At 36.4% G+C, this 14,172-nt stretch overlaps 1 protein-coding gene and 1 long non-coding RNA gene across 3 annotated transcripts in view; both read right to left on the reverse strand.

Annotated features, from left to right (window-relative positions):
* Window positions 1-87: 87 nt before the first annotated feature.
* LOC123864522 lies at window positions 88-2,639 on the reverse strand. The gene is made up of 2 exons (XR_006795806.1): window positions 1,747-2,639; window positions 88-1,639 (listed from the first exon to the last, which is right to left on the reverse strand). It is a non-coding gene; the product is annotated as an uncharacterized LOC123864522 (long non-coding RNA).
* A 4,392-nt stretch (window positions 2,640-7,031) lies between these two features.
* The window catches only part of LOC123864505 (neuroligin-4, Y-linked), a 125,205-nt gene continuing 118,064 nt past the window's right edge, over window positions 7,032-14,172 (reverse strand). For both annotated transcript variants that reach the window (XM_045904989.1, XM_045904988.1), the window contains exons 10-12: window positions 10,888-11,039; window positions 10,215-10,373; window positions 7,032-9,900 (exon numbers count right to left, since the gene is read on the reverse strand). In XM_045904989.1, coding sequence (XP_045760945.1) covers window positions 9,045-9,900; window positions 10,215-10,373; window positions 10,888-11,039 — 1,167 coding nt within the window. In that variant the 3' untranslated portion in view covers window positions 7,032-9,044. The remainder of the gene's footprint in view (window positions 9,901-10,214; window positions 10,374-10,887; window positions 11,040-14,172) is intronic.

A 14,172-nucleotide genomic window follows, 5' to 3' on the forward strand; every position in this document is an offset into this window, starting at 1 on the left:
AGAAGATGACGTGCCTGGCGTGGTGTGAGCTGTTTTATTTGTCATCATTTCATTTATTATTATCATAATCTTTATTTATTTTTCCAGTGGTAGGCCGCTATTAGAAGCAGATGTGTTTTGTAAAGCTTCACAGGTGTATTTCTTTGAAAACATTTACTTTACTATTTCGTGGTCCCAAGATGATAGTAGACGGGTTTAAGCAATTTATCGGACTCCTGTTGTGTTTCTGGATAGTTCCGTTTTTTTTTTTGTCTTCAAAATCGTTTTTGATTATTCGTAGATTTCGCTGTTAATGGCGAACCGTTGAATATTCTTAAATTTCACAGCAGTCACTTTGAGAGGTCATAATAGCATAGTAGTTTTGTTTTTTAAGTGATCCTTAATACCGTACTAGATCAAGGGCTTGTTTTATGGTGGGAGACACTGATCGGCAGTGTTCCTTCTTTTCAACGTTTTCTGTTTTACGGTGGAATACTATTACCAAGGACCAAGCTACTGACTGGATGTTGTGTCATATAGAATCGGTTGTTTTCTTCGTAATACAGGTTTATCGAATAACTTTGACAAACTCTGTGGTGAGCTGACGGGTCTGTGCGAGGTGACTCAACGGCTTTGGTGATTTGCTGATCATTTTCCATTTCCGTTAAAAGTATTGGCTCCGTTAGGAAGTGTTGTTGGGAAAACTAAATTGTCTTTCTTGGCCGTTGGTTATGAATATCTTTTGTAGGATTTAATCTCAGAGATTTTTAATTTTTTTTTAAGTTGATATTTTAATAGTTGTTCCGCGTGTTTCTCAGACCACTGCCGCATTTGGCGGATTAAACATTTGTGGGTACATGGATTGTTCGATTAGGTATTTGGAGCTCGAATCCAAGCTATCTTAAAGACTTACTGGAACATCTTCGTATTGGCCATTTCTTTCGAGTTTCTCGTTCGGTTCAGACTTATTCTAATTACAAGTTTCGCACTTAAACGTTTCCGTGTGTTGTGCGTGCCAATGCCAAATATCAACGATACGTAGAACCGGTATCCCAGTTTCCTTTTTGTCTTAAATGATAGTAGTGAATAAATTTTTAAGGTTTCATTTTTCAACCAAGATACGAGTCTTGTAGTCATAAATTTGTTGAATGTTCATAAGTTTGGTTCATTAAGAAGGCCATTATTGTAAAGAATTTTCTACTAAGTAATTTACTTGGACGATTGACAGACAATTTAAATCAGTTTTAATAACACCATCCCATATTAAGATCAAGCTCAAGCTTTACGAGAAAGTTAAAAATGTCTAATCAAACCTTCAGTGGAATACATCAAATCACACCATAAAGCGATCCTAAAAGAGATGAAAGTACTGACTTAATCACGGCATATCTGAGGTACTTATTGTCTACTGACGAGAAAAGGTTGTCATGGGCAGAATGGCCGAACATGTTCTCAAATTATGTAATTCACCCAAGAAATCAATGAGACCACATCGGTGATGACTGACTGACAGACCTCACTTGTTCCTGAAGTGCAATCTAAATTTTAATTTCAAGGCGATCGACGTGGTTTCATAATTTAACTGTTTTGACGTGTTCCTATTATCAACTAATTATGAAATTCGCCCAATCGGCGATGAGTTGATGACTGACTAACAGACCTCGCTTGTTCCTGTAGTGCAATCCAAATTTTAATTTCAAGGTGTTGACGCGATTTTATAATTTAAATGCTTCCATGTGTTCCTATTATCTACCAAATAGTACAGACCTCATAAAGAGATGTGTTTGCGAATCCACTTTTTCTCTTCTTATTGTTACAAATTTTTGGTACCAACCAAATACGAACAGATAATAACATTACAATTGTCGTGATTCGATTAAATTTACTGTTTAATAATTCCATAATTATTCAAAGTTTTGAGTAAATCGTGTTTGTCCATAGTCAATATTATTTTCAAGTGGCAACTTTAACAATATTGGCAATATCATTTTTTATGTTGGCAGTCTTGTGATATGTTTGAATCGACCAATAGCAAGTGGCGCGGGTATTTTTATGATAAAATGGCGTGAAGTGGTAGGGAGATTTTTGGGGTAGACACGCTAACCAGCGGCAGAGCGGCATTCATTACGTGTGGTGTTTCGACAGAGTGAAGTAGTGAAAGGACTTCTTGAGTCAGTACTGTGAAAGTGATTTTAAGTTGCAGTTGTAATTGGTGAGTTCGTTCCAATTTGTACAGATAATGTGAATTTACATACGTGTGGATATTGTTGGTTAGAAATGTTGATTAGACGGTTGAGATAGTAGTTACGATGGAGCCAATCTAGTGTAGGGTACCGTCGCCCAGTTACTTGTTGTTATTATAATCAGAGTTCTACAAGTCGGTGATACATATCAGATCTAGTTATAGAATCCCGTGGTGTTTTATGAATTCGTAACGCTGGGTGTTGTATATATCAAAACCGATTCATTATTCTGCGGCTCTGGTCAGAGACACTTCTCAGTAGACACGGTCTGTCGTACTTACTGTAGGTTTTAGAGTTGTGGTTACCTTATGTAGTTTCCGTTGGTTGAGGTCATAGTACTAGTTGTGGTAGCTAGGCTAGATGGTCGGTTTGGGACCGGTATAGGGGTGGAAGAGCCGGTCTAGGTAGAGTTGGGGTTTTGTATTTATCAAACAATGATAAAAAAAAAAAAAAAAAAAATGGGATAGTAATGATTAAAAAAAAAAGAGGATAAATATTTAAAAAAAAAGGGTAATACCGCAAAAAAAAAAAAAAACAAACAAAAAGATAAACAATGCAAAAAAAAAAAAAAGAAAGAAAGAAAAAAAAACTGATAATAATATTGTATAAAATGTTAACGTAAAAGCTGAAGTAAGAATATCCTCTGAATATGAATATTACTGAACAATAGACGTGAACTTCATCGAAGTAAACCAATGGGACCAGAAGAAAAGTTTGCCACGATTAACGAACGTTTGGAAAGCGTACCAAAATTTGAAGTACAAAGTAATGTGGCCGTATCGGCTATGAGTAAACGTAATAGTACGGCAAAGTGAGGATTTGACGCGCAGACTGACGTGCTTTTATAAGTTAAGTACTTTTCCATTATTTAAGTGTAAACGGCAAGGCCAATATGAGCGCTGAGGCTCTGAGGCTGAACCAATATTAGCGCTGAGGCTTGAGGTTCCGCCGTCATCACTTTTTACTATCTTTCCGAAGGTGTAAACGTCAAGGCCAAAATGAGCGCTGAGGCTCTGAGGCTGAACCAAAATTAACGCTGAGGTTATGAGGTTCTGGCGTCATCACTTGGGGTTTCAATTATCCTTAAAGTCCATTTGATGTGTGAACCAAAATTAGCGCTGAGGCTATGAGGTTGTAACGTCATTTGTGCTTTAAGATAATTGAAATGTGAAAAAAAAAAAAAAAAAAAAAAGAAGCAAAAAAAATGGTTACTGAACCGAAATTAGCGCTGAGGCTATGAGGTTCTGATGATCACTTATGTGTTTTCAATTGTCTTGTAATTCATGTGTCAACGTCAAGGCTAAAATGAGCGCCGAGGCTCTGAGGCTGAACCAAAATTAGCGCTGAGGCTATGAGGTTCTGACGTTATCACTTATGTGTTCCAAGATAATTGAAATGTGTTTACGTGAAGGCTATGAGTTAACGTGAAAGCTAATATGGGTGTCGAGGCCCTGAGGCTATGAGATTCTTAACGTGATAAGAGTGTTGAGGAACCATTTTTGATTTCGAAATTATAAGGGTTTATGTGTGTGTGATGTTGGTTTACTAATTTATGCACTTTATTGCAGAGAAAAAGGACGAGAGTAGGCGCAGGGACGCGCCTATGATCAGTATGGCCGTATCGGCGCAATAATGAGACACGTAATTCATAGATCGAATGACGAGTAGAATCCTCAATGACGCATCGTACGTCGTCGACGTTTCCGAACCCCACCGCCACGATAGTATTTAAAAGCGAAGCGGTCCAGCGGAGCGGCATTCTATTATCGACAGTCGAAGTGATAACACGTTGAATTTCTCTACTTGTTTAATTTATTCGGTTTAGTTTGACAGTTAATTGTAACTTTGGTTTAAATGTTGAGTTTCTTAACTTCTTTCAATTTGTTCGTTTTAGTTTGACGGTTAAATGTAATTTCGGTTAAAATATTGTAAATTGAATCTTATTGTAAATCGAATCTTTGAAAAGAGAACCGCTGAGTTTCTTGCTGGTTCTTCTCGGTGGGAAAGGCGTTCCGAACCAGTGGTAGATTCATTTAATGATTCAAAAGTATTTGTAAAAGTTTATTAGGATAAAAGTAATATTAAAGATGGTTAAAGATTGATAATAAACTGTGATGAATAATAACAACGGCGCGAGTTTTATTGGAGCAAGTTCTCCTACTCTTACAAACATATATTTAATTCATTTTTAGGTTTCCATACCTCAAAAGGAAAAACGGAACCCTAATAGGATCACTTTGTTGTCTGTCTGTCTGTCCGTCTGTCGTGTCTGTCCAGAAAACCTATAGGGTACTTCCCCGTTGACCTGGAATCATGAAATTTGGTTGGTAGGTAGACCATATAGCACAAGTAAAGGAAAAAATTCGAAAACCGTGAATGTGTGGTTACATCACAAAAAAATGTGTTGCAATTTTCAAAGTAAGATAACTATACCAAGTGGGGTATTGTATGAAAGAGCTCTACCTCTACACTCGAAAACAGATTTTTGTTTATTTTTGTGTCGATTTATAGTTCAAAAGTCGAAAAAAATACGACTGTAGAGTCTACGGAACCCTCGGTGTGCGAGTCTGAATCGCACTTGGCCGGTTTTTATTATTTGTTGTATAGCGGCAATAGAAATGTGTGAAAACTTTGACTCTACTACGGTTCCTGAGATACAACCTGCTAACAGACAGACGGACGGACAGCAGAGGCTTAGTAATAGGTTCCCTTTGGCACTCTTCGGGAGCGGAACCCTAAAAAAAAACGCTATTGTAAAACTGAAAACAATAAAATTTGAAAAGGAATGCCCGGATAAAATGTGAATAAAAATACTCATAAAAGCAAGTTTTTTCACGGAAATTGCTGAAAAATCCGTGAAAGTCAAAAATAATCCGAGCCGTCAATGATACCGTTTATATTTGAGCCGATTTTTGTTTACACCAACGCTCATGGCAAAGGAAAACATGGGGAGATAATTGAATTGCTTTCTACGGAAGGGTTTAATACTCGTGGTTCTCTGATCGGATTCAATTGATTTGAAAGTTTAAGTATAAATAAAAGCTAAAAGCTTTTTATAATAATATGTGAGCCTATTTTTAGATGAGACTTCTTCTTTTATGTTTGTTATGCGATTACTTCGCCAAAAATGAACCGATTTTGATTATTTTTTCGTTTGGTTGCTCATAGTTCTGAGGTGGTCTCATTTCAGTTTGGTGAAGATCTGATGAATATCTCGAGATATAGATAGCAGAACTCCTCAATGGATAAGAGTAAATTGCTCGCGATCGGTCTAATAGCTTAGTAAACAGTAGGTTTTAAACCAGGTAGAGCATATTTTAAATACCCCCTCATACCCCCACTGCAATCTCAACTTATCGCGTACTATGACTATAGAATAGATTTTTATTCAAATAGACTTTCACAAGTGCTTTTGAATCGTCAAATAATTTACCACTGGTTCGGAATGCCGAGAATAACCAGCAAGAAACTCGGCGGTTGCTCTTTTCAATTCTTCAATTTACAGTAATATTCCATATATATTCCATATAATAACTGGTAAACAAGAAGCCGTCTGTCATCCTCGGGCACTATCTGGAGTTATTATCTAAATTGATGAGAGTTTACGAGTCTCGCGCGCTGTAAACAAATGCGGAGCCATTAGCTGTAACGATGTAATTTTCTGTTAGCTATCCGCTTTGTTGCGTGGTCTAACTTACAGGATTATAATAATGATCGGCGAATTACTTGAGTAAAAACACGCGCTTAGTATTATATGAGCTTCTATAAAATACTGGCATGTGACGTCACAATGATTTGACGTTCTTATTTGGTTTAATCGAATTTAAAATGGTTATCACACTTACAACTAACAAAGGACGTGTATTTTACGTATTTTTTTAGCATTTTTTAGTTTTTTTTTCCATGTTAGCTTGCCATCGTCACCTCCACGTAACGTAAATTGAAGCACGCTAGACCAATGATATAGATAGGCCTAGATGGTATATAAAAGTTCTCTCACGTATAAATCGATGGGCTAAGTGGTCTTTGAAACAACCTTGCAGCCAAATACTTAGTCGTCTCAACAAAATAAAATTATTAGCAAAACATTATAGCTATAAAATTTCTTATGAAAATCGCTTCAGCTTGGATCCTAAGCCACAAAGTGAAAAGGAATACTCAGACCATTTGGATGAGTGCGGATATTGTTAACCTTCAAGCATTTAAATTCGTTTCGCGGAAATAAGTGCGAAAGAGAAAAAGGAAGGCAAAGAAAGCGTGGAGCTATTTGTAATGTTCTAATTGGTTGCTAGGTTTTATCCTTTGGAACGATTTGCTGGAATTATTCCAATTTTTTTTCTTTTTACAGCGCTTGACGGCAATCAGGTATGATTATCTTCAAGCGCATTTCTATAAGGCCTCACAAGGATGCCGATTGTCAACGTTCACGGTTTCTTGTTCTGTTTTAGAACGGTAAAGGCCACTGCCATACTTCCACTACATTCTGCCATATTTTGAAAAATTATGTGACTAATATTTACATTGTCCCTCAAACTAAAACTATGGTTTCTTAAAACAGCTTTACCTGTGATGTTAAGGCCTCATTCGCACGAGAGCTTTTTAAACATCCGTTAAAAAAGCATTCAAATAGAACAAATGCATTCCTAAGTAATGTGAGTAAGTATGTATCTGTTCACACGTCAACGCTTTTTTAACGCGGACTTTGTATTTTCAGCGCAACGCCGGGTTTTAGCGCAACGCTTTTTTAACGCTCGTGCAAATTAAGGCTAAGTTCAACTGTTAACAGTACTGAAAATAAAACGTACAAAGTTACTTTTTAATTTATTTTATTAAAGTTTTTAGTCCGCATTAAGTAACTTAGTTATCTGTAAGTCTCTGTACAGACTGTATTTTTCAATCGAACTGAAATATTTATGAAACAATAAGTAATTGCTTATCTAAAACAACTGTATAAAACAAATGTTCCATTTTGCTGATACAATAATATTCATAAGCGTGTTTCTGAAGACAATAATTCAAATGAACTTTTTGAGTTTACAAAGAACCATGCAGTATATATGAGGAAATAATTTTCAAAATCATAGATCTATTTTTTCTGTACTGCAATTTTTGCACATAAAATTTCACAGTTCCTAAAAAGAAAAAACGGATTTAAGGGATTCTTGAACTGGGCTATTCAATTGATATCATTGCGTTATATGTTAAATTTTTAAATAATATGGAGTTGAAAATATCCAAATAACCATAGTTAAATTAATGTTTCTACAGTTTGAACTATGAAAAAAGATAGCAAATAAAATTTTTGAAGATCTATTTAATACTGTTACAAAATACTGACAAATCGGCTAAGTAATTTGAATCTAAGTAGACTAATAATTTGGTCACAAAGCTATCTCGTTTGCTTGGAAAATAAATTACTTACAAGCCAGAAAAAGAAAAATACAAGACACTGTCGATGAAATTATGTTCGTCAGAGCTAAAGATATAAGGAAATTCGCTAACAAACTATGAAAAGAAAAATGTATTTTTGAATCAATGAGTCGATATGATTTACTCGCTGAAACAAAAATCTGAATATTCAAAGCAGATAAAATTAAGTAAATAATATTTCTTTCTAAAATTTCAAACTGTCACACAGACAGAGATACATGACTAAACTAAAAACATACTAAAGAAGTAAATAATAGTTGTAATAATTATGCTTCACAGAAAGTCAATTAAATTAAGTGCAATCCAAACTTAATTAAAGATTTAGTTGAAGTTACCTACTGCAAAAATGCTAACAATAATAATTGCTAATCAAAACTAAAAAGAAATTGAAACTATTCTATTAACTTGAAGATTTAATCAGTCAATGATTAGTCATTGTTAGTTGAACAAGGATTAATGTATCATTACAACCTGTTATACCGTTAGCTAAAATTATTTACATATTTACAAAAACTATTGGTCCATCTATGTTAAAAAACTAAAATTAAATTAAAAGAACACACTTGTATTGGATTCATATTAATAAAATGTACAAGATAACAACGCAATGAATGGTTTTTTTTTTCTAAAAACTGAAAAACTTCTAAAAGAGTTCTTAAGGATCCTTCTTAGCAATCTACGTTTCTCAATTTAGATAATTGCTTATTTTTAATGAAAGTTAACAATCTGAATTAAAAATAAGTAACTATCTCTTTTGCATATAAATTGGAAGTAATTTTGGTGTCTTTTAATTTTGATTTGAATATTCTTATTACAATTTTTTCTTCAATTTATTTTTACGTTCTTTAATAAGTATTAAAGTCCTAGCAAGGACATTATGTTTAACATCACACAAAATTTCAAATCTAATGTAAGTGACTCATCAACTCTATAGATTTTAATTGAATCTGAGACTGTTATCACTCAATTTTAATCACGTGATCTTTAGTAATATCATAATTAGGATGGATATGCGGCTGCGCCTCATTATCGTATAGTATGTACATAAATTTATCATATTCCCTAAACAATACGTATATACAAAGATTTACAACGAATACTTTAACAACGTCTCATGCATCGTTAAACACTCCAACTTATTTAGAATCTATATCTTCAAGTTTTTTTACGGATATGGTAATAATATTATTTGAAAACAATCGTTTTATCATCACATTCACTAATAAATTCATCGAGTCTTGGAAATTCACTATTAACGCCTTCTTATTAGCGCGTTGAAAGTCAAATGTAATCTGTAACGCACTTGAGAAGGTCCGGCGGGAGTCACACGATCTCGTCGTGGTGTACCACGTCACTGCAACTGCCGGCACGCTGCAGTCAGGCACGCTGGCGTCACACTCTCAGCTCCTCCATTGTCACATTCGATTTTGCGTTCAACTGTGTATTCTTTTTCGTCAATGTATTCGTATTTATCATTTGCATTTGATGTGCCGAGAGCAGGGGCTGATTCTCTTGCAACTGACCGCTTGCTAACGTGTTTATATTACTTTTCCCTATCTTAGGAGGCGGAGGTGCTCTCGGTAGAGTGGCCATACCTGCTACATTATTACTAGGCAAATCAGCAAACTCTGGAGGAGGTAGTTGATGGTGTGAATGCGTGTGGTGATGGCTCAAAATTGTTGCTGGATCATTTTTTAAACTAGTCTGAAACGAAAGGGCTCCTTCTAAATCACCACAAATATTGTTCGGCATCTGACCATTTTCTACTCTTTTCTTCAAATGCGAGCCATTCGCGTGGCCGTCTTGGCCATTCATTCTTGTTTTATCTCTCTGGTAGTAAACACCAGCGAATATTAATACATTTAATATGAGCAAAGAGCAACCTATAGCTATCGTTACACTAAGAGCAGTCGAGTAAGCTGCAAAACCATCTTCTGGCGGAGCGACTGTAGAACCTTCTGATTTATGGACCTCTGATGCCCCAACAGTGCTTGGGGTCATAGAGTTAAGCCCCACTATATTAAAATTTAATGGCGATGTAACGTTAAGAACGGTTAACAAAGGAACTTTGGTGGCTAAACCAGTGTCTGTTAGCACCATTTCTGTAGTCTTCTTGAACGGTGGTGTAAAACTTTTAAGTGTTGGCTGTAGAGACGTGTCCTCATTTTCTAGCTGGTGATGCGACGGAGGAACATCTTCTCCACCTGGTCGGTGGAGGTCTGGCACTAGGTTTAACCAGAACGATAGTCTGTGGACAAAGGATTAAGCATGAATAATTATGTTACATATATTCAAACTTCAGCGAGACTTCTCATTGACTATACCACAATTCTTGAAGACAAAAGTCTTTAAACAGTACGTCTTACCAGTAACGACTGGTAATCAATATATTCTGAGTATAGCTGGTGTCTATTGGATTCGAAAAGCCGAAAATAAAGCACGCTGGCATTACTTATAAGAGGCCTACATTATGCCCAACACTGGATGCACATAATATACAGAAGATTGGATTGGCGTTACTGTATTCAACATAATGTACAATTTCACTTCTAGTCTACCAACCTGTGAGCTCGATAATGATTCTTCAGTTTTGACTTGATATCAATATTCAAGTACTTTTTGTGGACCGCTTCATACGCCGTCCATTCGATGTTCTTCATTCTGACTCGTTCTTGTCTCCCAGCTCTGATCGGATCACTCTCTTGAGCTTCATTCGGATTTCTGTTACAAAAATGTTTTAATCATCTTTTAATAAAGTCAAAGTCAAGTTAAAGTCAAAATCATTTATTCAAAGTAGGTACAATTGTACTCCTTTTGAAGGTCGAAATTGTTAAATTTGTACGATATAGTGGTGATAATTAATTACATAACTTAAAAATAAATACTATCAAAACAATTCAATATTAGTAAGTAAACCTAGATAACAAATACATCATAAACTCTACTATTTTTTCTTTCTAAAAATAAAATTCTTACTAATAGTTGCAAAACATCAAGAAACCTTTGAAGCATGTAAAAATTGTCTTCTCAAATAAAAATGGAACAAATGTGTCTGCTGATATCTTGCCAACATTAAGCACAAAACGGTGACCTAATATCTTTCAATAGCATAAAAAGAATATGCAGCAAAAAATCTATAACTGCTCACTAGGTATAACTAATAGATTTGCATTTTGTCCAGAAAAATATTTTTGATATTGAAACAAAGGGTATTTTTTCGGTAAAACTCGCTTACCCAGTCTTGGCAAAGTTCCCCCAATACAGCATAACTGATTCCGACAGCGCTACTTCGGATTTTGTGTAGTTACGCGGGAAGTGTGCCAACCCGCCGACTAGGGGTGCCCCGAAAATGTATGGCAGCTCCTCACCATGGATGCAGCCTTGTCTCTGTTAAAGAAATAAAGATAATCAATAAAATAAGGCCGGCAAACAACTTGTAACTGAACTAACGGGGTCCTAAAAAACTCTACCCTATTTTTCCTTCGGATCTTTCTAAAGATTACATTTTAAAACAATTTCTTTAAAGTGGCAAGTGTATCGTATAGCGGTAGGACCCCTTGTAATGTTGTGTCCATAATAAACCAAGAACTTTTAGAGCGTCGGAAATAATGAGTTCATCAGACTCAAACGACTTTACGGAGTTCAAGTATTGAAAATGTGTGATTGCGTATAAATATTTATTTAGCATTTGGTATGGTGAGACAAGTGCTAGTTCGAGAATTAAAATGTGTGTTCCGCATAGGAACGCATTAAAATATGAAAGGATCATGAGACTGCTCTTACAAGACAACACTTCATATAGAGCCCTACTTATTAGACGTGTGTGTGTGAGTGTGCTTCTTCTTTAGGAAAGGAAGAAGTTGTGTGCGGCATCATTCACTCTAGTTGGCGTAAAAAGGGTTTAGAGTGAATGATGGTACGTAGCTCCACCACGCCACGTACGGTGAGCTTCTGCCTTCCTTTGGTATCCCATCGTCATACTGGGACCCTCGATGAATCAAGAGATCAATATGGCACATAAAATACCAACGAACAGTAGCTCCCCCCCCACACACGTCATCATCCAAATAAACAGCGCAGCGTATGCAAGCATACTTTAGGAAGTGGTGCGTGCCACTTATGATCCCACGTTGCAGCCGAAGCTGAAATAGCATTTTTATAGTGGTGCTCTCCCACTACAGACCTGTAATAGGTTTCAAGGACGGGTCAGACTCACTGCGGGAATATCCACAGGCCTTAACCCAATCTTCAGTATATATGCATTAGCGTAATTTTGTATGGGTATGTTATTAATATTGGGTAACCACCACAAGGCGGTTAAGTATTCCAACAAATGTCAGAATACAAACAGAACAGCAGCATTACCTGCCCTCTGTGGTCAGTCTGTTATTAAAGCACATTAGAATCATCTCAGCAAAGGATTCACAAAGCGCCTAAGACACTAGGGCTCTCCTCAGTTAGGATTGACAAAGCATCAAAGGCACCAGGGTTCTCCCTCGCATAAGTTTCTTCCAACGCGCTCTGTCATATGTCAGATAGTTAGTTAATATCACCGAAAGCCATCTCAAGCAAAGATCACCGAATATCCGGAGGACACGCGGTTCTCCCCGCCCGAGCAGCCACGTCGTCAACAGTTCAAACATAAATCGCTTTTAGATCTTAGGAGGTATCGCCCCTATATAACAAATATATCTGTGTAATTAAAGTGGTCCCTTCTATTAGAATATTTGCTTAGAGTGTTTCTATCCAAGCACCAACTTGGTCCGAGTCTCAACTCAGTATTCTTTAATATAAACTTTATGTATCGCCCCAGTACAGAATTTAAACAAATTAATTATCTCCGCGCATTACGACGTCCGCACAGACACCGCCGCCGATGCAAACGCACGCGGTCCCGCCGTGCGAGTTACGTCGTTCACGTTTTGATTTCGACTCTCGAGCACTAACGCCCGCGCACACATCGTTCGCGACGCAATTCGACCGCAGTCGATCGCGCCGCTGCATCACCGACATGCCAAACGGTGTTTGCCTCTTTTCGAAAATGCGGACGGCCCACATTAAGATTGAAACGTCTAAAGGAATTAATTTTATGTTCGTATGAGTAAGTACACCTCTACAAGTATTCAATGACCTGATTTTGATAAAATTGAAGCAAAAATTTTAATATTATTTTTATATAATTTTATAACACTTTGGTGTAAAATCTAGGGTCGTTACAAACTTGGGCATTGACGCGATTGGATGGCGAATGACGGGTGCATGCGATTGGTTGATCAGTCGGCGCGGGTGCACGCGATTGGTTGATACGTCGACTTTCGCGTCTCGGATACGCCAACTTTCTCACACTACACCTTTTCAGATCCAAGTTGTTTGCAGGGCACTATAATTAAATTTTTACTAAGAGTATCTCTCGAAAATATAAGGAAAGCCTCCTTGCCTTAATTCATATTAGATACAGGTAGTACAACTTTACAAGCGCTTTACTTTGAATAAAAAACATCGTTCAGAAAGGTTGCATATTATTATTTCACGTAATATACTGGGATATGGCCGATGAGTGATTACCAAAAAATCTCTGTATATATAAAATTGTAAAGTTGCTCTAGCCTCTGCTTGGAACAAATAATGTGGTATGAAAAAAAAGTCAACCGCAAAAACAATTTGTTTGCAATAATGTTGCAGTTTAGGTACTAGGAAATTATCTTTGGATATTAGCATGATAAGGAAATCCGAATTTGTTCGTATTTTAGTAAGCACTTTAGTGTCTATAAAAGTAAAGAACTTTGAAGAGGTGCTAAGACCCAAGAGACCCAAAAAGAGGGGTGTTATAAATTTGACGTGTGTGTCTGTCTAAACTAATGAACCGATTTTAATCTAGTTTTTTTGTTTGAAAGGTTATTTAAACGAGAGTATTCTTAGATATAATCCAAGAAAATCGGTTCAGCCGTTTGAAAGTTATCAGCTCTTTTACCTTCAATTGTCGGGGGTGTTATAAATTTGAACTCGTCAAAGCTCTGCCTGTTGCTATCGGTAACTGAGACTATAGAAGTAGGTTGTAAAATACTGTTCTATTTCTAGAATCCGTAATATTATTTCCACTCCAATCAACGAATATTTCGTAGGTATTCAAAGGTAGGTTCTCGTAAATTGGGTTTTGAATACAATTTAATATTTGAAGCGAAATTACGAGAGCATTATATCAATAATAATTACAAAATGAGTTTTAGTTTCAACGGCTTTGATATTTGACGCGTGGTGATTTTCACTTGGTTACGAAAATATTACACAATCACACTTAAAATTATAAAGCCGAAAGTTTGTGTGTGTGTGTGTGTGTGTGTGTATGTTTGTTACTCCTTCACGCAAAAACTACCAGACGGATTTGGCTGAAATTTGGAATGGAGATAGATAATATCCTGGATTAGCACATAGGCTACTTTTTATCCCGGAAAATCAAAGAGTTTCCACGGGATTTCGAAAAACCTAAATCCACGCGGGCGAAGCCGCGAGCATCGGCTAG

Source organism: Maniola jurtina, chromosome 4 (genome assembly GCF_905333055.1).
Source record: "Maniola jurtina chromosome 4, ilManJurt1.1, whole genome shotgun sequence".
Taxonomy (NCBI): Eukaryota; Metazoa; Arthropoda; class Insecta; order Lepidoptera; family Nymphalidae; genus Maniola; species Maniola jurtina.